Here is a 7,950-nt window from a genome sequence, read left to right as displayed (position 1 = left end):
GGTTCTGTTTCCACGGCCATGGCAGAAAAAAGAAAATAGGGGAGTTGTTATTGATGGAAATTAGGCTATTTAAATACGTGTCAGATGAAAACAGGGTAAAACCTTCCTCTCCAAAACAGCTTGAGGTGAGAGTACGCTCAAAACCGCAGCCCTTGCTCCTAGGCTCTTTTGAAGTGGTTTTCGTGACTGCTGAGAGAGAGAAAGAGAGAGAGAGTCTTTCAGTCCAGACCGGCTGCCTTGTTTACTTCTACGTCACAGGCTGCTTTTACGGGACAGAAATCCCCCTCCGACCAACTTGTACAGAACTTCTCACAAAAGTGCTGAAATTTATAACAACCTCTTTCTTTTTGGCTTGCCGGATTTTCCTGTTTAAGCTCCAAAATGGTCCCCTAAGTCAGCACGATGAGCAATTATCCTCCCCTCCATCACCTCCGCTCCTCATACTATCATTATCGTTATTGTTTTGCGCATCTGGGGCCCATGAAAACGTTTAGCGACCCCTGGCTAATGGACCAATGACTCACTCACATATACTTAATGCGGGACTTTCCCCGCTATATCCACTCCTTTGAGACCCTGGTGCGGCACATATTTGGCCTCTGATGCGTCCCACCGGAATGTTGTCCTTGGCAGCGCGCACATCTCCATCCATCCACACAGATGCTCCCGCTCGCCCACTCTCACCCACTGCTCTGCCAAGCGGCGTGGCATCTTGAGACGCCCCCGACATTCCTGAAGCCACTATCACTTCCCCTCCTGTGCAATCTTACAATTACACTGACACCTCAAGTGCGTCGTCGCGGCTTTCACGCGCGAGTGTCACCGACATGTTGCTCCCCGAATGGGTTTAAGAATGTGATCGTGGTTTAATGTGGATGCATTTATAATAACTCAGTCCAATACAGGTCGTGTTTAATGATGGAGAAACTTGTTTTAAGTGTCACATTACTGAGGTTTTCATCTACTTCCTGTTGTATTGACGTTAAGTTACAACCTCTAAGCATCTACCCGATAACAAGGATGAACTTTACTCCACTGGCGTGACAAGTTAATCTAAAGTTCAATAATAAGACAAAGGAAATTCCGCCACCCTCATGCCGCGCTCAGGCCTTATCGATACAATAGAAGGAGGGACGGAGATGAAACCGGTTTGCAATACCTGGGCGGGGGTTCCCAGAAATCCTCCCATGTGACGAAGTATTCACCAACATGCCCGTATATGGATAAGCCCGTGCGTAATTAGGAAAGGCCTACGTACGCACGTTACGCTCCGTGCGTAAAAACGCCGAAACCAGAATGTGCTTGTATAAGGGCTCCTCGCTAGGAGCGATAGTAACTGTAACTGTTACAGTATGGTTAGAGTGAAACCTCTGTATCCTCCCCACTCTTTCCTGCTGTTTATATGCGTGGCATGTTTTCGACTCTACCGTCTGAATAGATATTAATAAACATCAAACAAACACCCAAGTCCAGAGTTTGTGTTCCATTTTAAGACACTTTACTTAAATACACATCACAAATAAAAAAGACAGTGTAAACATTGGACATCATTAGTTTGTCTGGATCAACCGGACAACCAAAATAATTTACACAATGAAGAAACGCAGCATTGCATGACAATATCAGTTGCAAAAAGTACAAAGTATACAATAATCATTCCCATTTTCTACCATTAGTAAACCCAACTTCTGGGCCTGTGCCCATTGTGCTGCTCAGTGTCTGCTCAGTCTGGATGCTGCCCTGGTGTCAAGGGTTGAATGGTCTTTTGAGCGATGTCCAGCATCCGGAAGTACCATTTCAATCAGTCTTTTCACCCTAAATAGCCTTAAGAGTTCTCTACACATAGCCCTCGGCCTTGTGTGGCTGTCGATGCTGACAGCACACCCGCCGGTATCCCAGTGCTGCGCATGCAGAACATGACTCCAGTGTTATTACTTTTCAGTCAGTTAGTAGTCTCTGCTGTTTAAAATTCCTCCAGCTTGCTGGTGAGCATCAGCTGACAGCCGCTGCTCACGTGTGTCAGGACCTTCTGTTTGAGCTGGGCGACTTGATCCCGCAGCACTGATGCCGTGTTGGAGAGCCCCTGGTTGTCGGTCTTCAAACATTTCACCTTCTCTTCCAGCCGGGCGATGCGCTCCAGCTTGCGCCTCCGGCATTTGGTGGCCGCCAGTCGGTTCCTCAGCCTCTTGCGCTCCGCTTTGATCCTCTCCTGGGTCTCCAAGTCGATCGGGGACATTGGAGGCGAGCCGTCGCTGCTGAGGAGGTCAGGCACGGTCTGAGGCTCCTCTTTCAGAGCGACGAGCCGCTGCGGATGGAGCCCGGACCCGGGGAGAGTGTGCTGGAACGGGTGCGTGCCGTGCGTCGAGGTCTGCGGGTGGCTCTGCTGGTGCGGCGGCAGGTAGCTGATAGTGGCTGTGGGGTAGCTGGATGCGGAAGAGAGGCTTGTGTTCGGGCAGTAAGCGTTCAGTGTTGTGTAGATGGGAGGCTCGGGCTGCAAGGCGGAGCCGAAGACGCTAGAGGCCGCCGCCGAACACGTCGTAACTCCACCGGCTCCGATGGACACGTTCGGAGGGGGCATCTGGTTCATCTTGTGCAGCTCGTCCAGGGCTTTCACAAACCCCTCAGCGAAGCCCTCCTGCTCATCGGTGATGCCACGGTTGTAGAAGTACTGGCCTGGGGTGGGAGTGGTGATCACACCGTTACTGTTTTGGATGATGAGCCTCTCAAGCTCTGGAGACGCGAGCTTCAGGGACCCCACGTCTTGCTGCCCCCCTTGGTAAAGGTCTGTCTCGGCTCTCAGCTGGGATTTCAGGTTGCGATAGGGCTCTGTCAAGTTCAAATTCATATTCTGCTTTAGCAGTTTGTAGTCGTGCATTGCTGCATCTGAGTGGCCGTAAGCCGACAGAAAAGAGTCGTCATGATAAAAAGGCTGTTCCATCTTTGTAGACATAAAGTCGTAGGAAAAGTAAGCTTACCAGCTAACACAGTCTGTGGATAATCAACAAATGTCAGTGTCAGCAGAGAGCATGCACCCGTCGTGTCTCTCAACAGTCCAAAATCACAATGAAATTTAAAAATCACTCCAAAAAGAGAAAGAGTGAGAGTCCAAAGTCCAACAAAAACTGTGTGCAGCTCAGTGCCAGCAGCTAAAAACTCTTTTCCAGGGTCCGATCGCTTTTCTCTTCGCTGTCCTGTGAAGGAAAAGTTACAAGTCGGAATTCCTATTATTTGATGTGCTGCTCTCGGTTCTTGTTGAGGTGTGTTCAGCACGGGTCGGTACGTGCCATTTTATATAGGCATGGAGACACATGCAGTGCAGCATTCTGATTGGTCGGACGGCTCGGTGTCCGCCCCCAGCGAGTGCGACGTCAAGTGACGCTAATGCCGGGAAGAGGCGACTGTAAACAAGCCTGTAGGCAAGACAGCGCACAGCGGAGAGACGGCAGCGGAGAGCGCTGTCAGAAATAGAAGCGCCCGCTCTATTTACAAGGCTTTTTGCGCGTTTAAAGGCTGAATCAGTGGTTGTTGTATAAGCGAAGAGGTGAGATTAATCTGTTAGATTACATCAGTGCTCGTAATTCATTCATCCGTGTTGTTACATTGTAAAATAAATGCGCCATTCTTTGCTTGAGTTGATCTAATTGATCACGTCAAATACTTATTAGATCATCTACAACCAGATGCTGGATCCATTAGATATGAATTATTGCCCATAGGTGTGAAACACCGCACTACTGTTTATTATGATCCACGCTGTGGAGGAAGTCCTGAGGCCTTATATGGTCACGATGACGTGCCAGTTCCTCTCCAGGAGAACCGGGAAGCCACGCCCAACGGGCCTCATTCCAGCAGCAGTCCTGGTCCTGTATAAACCCCATCCAGGAGCTATTTAGTTAAGGACTTTGTGTCTCAGCAGGGAGGAGCAGTGAGCTCCTGTGTGTGTTGACTGACCAGGACAAACGGTTTAGAAACAGCCTAAGTCATCTTATTGATATATGCTTTCAAAACCGATCGCCTCTGTGTTTAGTGACACATCAGTGACACACACCACTGAAGCAGAACACTGACCAGAGCAAACACTTAAGTATCCTGACAGGTTTGTGAGGTACTGCTGATGTTGGGCACGGTGCCTGAAGGAACCCTGCTTTGATCATGACTGGGAAATAGAGGAAACTTTGTCCAACACGAGCCAAACCCAGTCAATTATCTCCAGCAGGAAAATTCATGTTCAGTAATTAAGCCTTTTGATCTACAATGCCTTACCTTTCATTTGGTTTTGCTCTACAGGTAGAAGCGCTGTGGTTTGCTGTCTAAGAGCACAGAGAGAGAGAGAGGAAATGTGATTCCTCAATAATGCACCTGTTTCAGATGTGGAGAAGCGAACCTTTGTCTCGTGTTTGTAAGTCTTCCAACGCCCACACGAACACAAATGCCTCCACCAATGCGCGCCTTATCCCTGCACAGACAAAACAAGTCAGGTGGGATGCTCTGCCTCGGCAGGCGCTCAGTCCTCCGGCTGCACCTGAAGGATGAATCTCTGATCGTGCTCAGCAGTCGTTTATGCCAGGAAACACATCAATAACAAATGTTTTGTTTGCAGATGGAGACAAGGCCAGCGTACATGTCATATGACTGAATAATAAAATATAGAAACAGGCAGAGGATCAGTCTGATCAGTGGATCCTAACCTCCCCCACAGCTCTGTGAGGTGAGTTCAAGGACCCTTTCATCAACATTGTCATGTTCTAAATGTGTTCTTATGTATGGATTATAAACTGGAGGATAATTAACACTGTTAATTATACAATAATAGATATAAATGACTGTATATGTTAATCATCTATGGATATTGATAGGATAATATTGTCACATTCTTGAATTGTCAGTACGTTTAGTCAGCTCTTTCTCTGTTTGGCTGGGTAATTATTTGAGCTTTCTGCATACCAAATGGTGCACTGTTTGGGAATCAGTGGTCTAGATAACAAAATAAAAAACCCCACCAAACTGCCAAGTTAAACAAAAATATCCCCATATTTGAATATTTCAAAACACCTTTGATTATTTAACCTTTGCCATTCTCATCCACAGAATATCAGCCAGCATATCCGACCCATGCCGGAGAGAAGGGCTGGATCGAGCTTTCAACAGGTTTTCCCTTTGGCAGCGAACAGTCACAACTACCCTGTAACAACATGTACTTGTTGGAAAGGCACATGCAAAGATATTTGCTCCGACAGACCCTGTTATCATGTTTAGGCCTAAAGGGAGCACGCCTGTTAGGACAGAAGTTACTCAACATCTTTTTAAAATGTCACAGAAAGCAATTGGATTCCAATCTTCTTGGCATGACTTGGAAAGTCTGAAATCACCACTTTAAGGGTCTCCATGCCTGATCATAATGGCCTCATCTCAGGTAATTCTCTGGCATTCGGAGCGACTATTTTAATTCTATGCCTTTTTGTCAGTATCCATGGGAATATGAATAAACAGAGGAAAACAACAGTTCCTGGCAGTGTTATGCCTCCACTTTGCCACCTCCCTTATAAATTCTATTCTCTGTGCAGCTGCCGGTTTCTGCTGCTGCCCTGCTCTGCTCTGCGCTGCTTGGGTCTAAGTTTTATTCAGCGTTGCGGTAGAGGTTGACCACAGTCCCAGTGACGTTTTGGCAAAGCACAACAGTATAGGGTCCAGAGTGGTGAGTGTTTACGGGAACACTCGTGAGGTGGCACCGTGCCATCCTGCCAAATGTTAGTCAAAAACACTCATGTAACCCAGCCAGTGGGAGAGAGAAATGTGTGAAAGCTGAGACAGATGTACGATGTGTTACAGATTAATATGCGATATTGTTTTTGTCCTGAACAATCTCTGTTAATCACCCCATCAATTATTAACAGCAGTGCTGCGAATTTTGGGCGGATTCAGCTCTAAACAACGACATGTGGTGATTAGTCGAACACTTCAGTTATCAGGTTTCAGCTTTTGCTAAAAAACAAAAAAAAAAAAAAATGTGCCCGACATCTTAGTCATATCTTGATTAGTCACATCTCTGTTTAGTCTGTTTAGATTTAGAGTTGTTCGATGTGCTCAAGTACAGAAATTCCTTCCTCTGAGTTCTGCTTTTTTTTCTAGTACTACTTATCACCCAAAAGTGCTTCAGGATTTTGTGTTGATGTTGTTTTTTTATGCATATTTTTTGGGCAAACTTTCAAAGAGTTCCAGGGCAGGACGAGCTGCTTGGCAACTTACTCGCTTTTGACAATCGGGATCATGTGGATGAGTGCCAGAACCAACCGAGTGTTACCTGCTCTTGTTCCTGGGTGAGTTTGGGAAAGGCAAGGCCTGAGGGTGGGAGGAAGCTGTTTACCGTAAGATTAAGCAACGTGTGTGTGTCTGCGCGTGCGTGTGTATGTGTGAACAAGCACGTATATCACTTAGGGTGAAGTACTCATCAGTGCAGAAATTATTTTTGACCATAACGTGAACATCTCCAGAAGGGGAGGCGATAAGACAAGTGGACATATTTTTAAGTGTCCCACATCTCCACTGATAATAAAAATGTGTTTCCTTGTCATTAAAGAGGCTCTTTTGTGACCCCAATAATAAATCAATCAAATGATCTTTATTCCCAGAGCAAGCAGGAAACGGTTTATGATGTGTGTGAAAGAAATTAAGTATATTTTTTTAACAAACTACATCTTTTTCCTCTTCCATCGCACAATTCCTACATACAGGGAAATCCCCTTAATTTCTTCATACTATACATTCTGTGTTTTAACAAAGCAGGCTTTCACAATAAGGTGCTTATGGTGGGGATTGAGCTCTCCTCACCTCCTCCTCTCAAACCGTCCCATTGTGCTTCGCCACCTCTGCACAACTCTCCTTTTGTCAGAGCCGGGCAGCAGCCTACTTGTCGTCTGCTTCTCCGCAGCGCTGGGCCCCTTTTGGATGGCACGACGGCTCCGTCTCTGTGACTCACAGCAGCTAGGGCTGCCAGGGGCCAATCAGAGGTCAAAGCTCCACGTTCGCTCCTCACTTCAGAGTCTTTGCCCTGACCTTCACAACTCCTCCAAACACCCACTCAGCAGAAAGGAGTCGCGGGTTAGCGCAGGGAGAGTGGGTGGGCAAGGGGAAAGAGAAAGACATGCTCAGTCAAATGAGGTTTGTTTGTAAAGTGGCCTCTTGACAGAGTGGCTGACTCCTTCATTCGGACATAATGGGGCCTCTCATCCATAGCGTTGTTGTTCTCCTTTGTGACTGTGGTCAGTTTATTGCCAGGTCTATTAATAGAGGGATCCATCATCATCATCATTATCATCCTCGTCAACATCACATGATGGCCTGATGGTGTTTTCCTCCTCTCCGCTCTATTATTCCTAAACAGACGATGTTGATCCATTAGCACTCAGCCTGCTGATGGTACTGACAGCTTAGATTTCATTTAACATTTGTGTGCCACTGATTTGAAGGCTTAAGTTCATGAGCTTTTTAATCAAGGATGGCTGATTGACTCAAGCCTGACATGCATCAGTGCATCTAATGTTGCATGGCAGCATCGATAAAGAGCGTTTCTGAGATCTTGCAATCTGCCTTAATAGAGGAACTGAAATTGCCTGTGTTTGCAACAAAAGGCCCATGCCCTAACTGTACAGGGGCCTTTTATAAAAAAAAAAAAAAAAAAAGATAAAATATAGTTAAAGAAGAAGTCGTGCTTGATGAGATTTGACTGTTACTTTGATGAGTGTGTCTACGACTTATTTTTAGCTACACATGACAATGTCAGTCAACTGTTGGTCAGTCAGTCTACTGCTTTGGTCAAGAATTAAAGATCTACACAACCAGCAGATGGATTGCCATAAAGGTTTATGCAGACAGTCATGGTCCCCACTATACAATATTCACTTTGGTGATCCCCTGACTTTTCATCTACTGCCACCATGGGGTTCACATTTG

General features: G+C 46.3%; 1 protein-coding gene across 1 annotated transcript; it reads right to left on the bottom strand.

Annotated features, from left to right (window-relative positions):
- Positions 1-1,475: 1,475 nt before the first annotated feature.
- junbb (JunB proto-oncogene, AP-1 transcription factor subunit b) lies at positions 1,476-3,259 on the bottom strand. The gene has a single exon (XM_070981875.1). The coding sequence runs from the start codon at positions 2,948-2,950 to the stop codon at positions 1,964-1,966; it is 987 nt and encodes a 328-aa protein (XP_070837976.1). The 5' UTR covers positions 2,951-3,259; the 3' UTR covers positions 1,476-1,963.
- Between the last annotated feature and the right edge of the window lie 4,691 nt (positions 3,260-7,950).

The sequence above is a fragment of the Chaetodon trifascialis genome, chromosome 15 (genome assembly GCF_039877785.1).
Source record: "Chaetodon trifascialis isolate fChaTrf1 chromosome 15, fChaTrf1.hap1, whole genome shotgun sequence".
NCBI classification, from domain to species: Eukaryota; Metazoa; Chordata; class Actinopteri; order Chaetodontiformes; family Chaetodontidae; genus Chaetodon; species Chaetodon trifascialis.
Note: the sequence above shows the minus strand (reverse complement) of the source record. Positions and strands in the feature narration are given on the sequence as shown.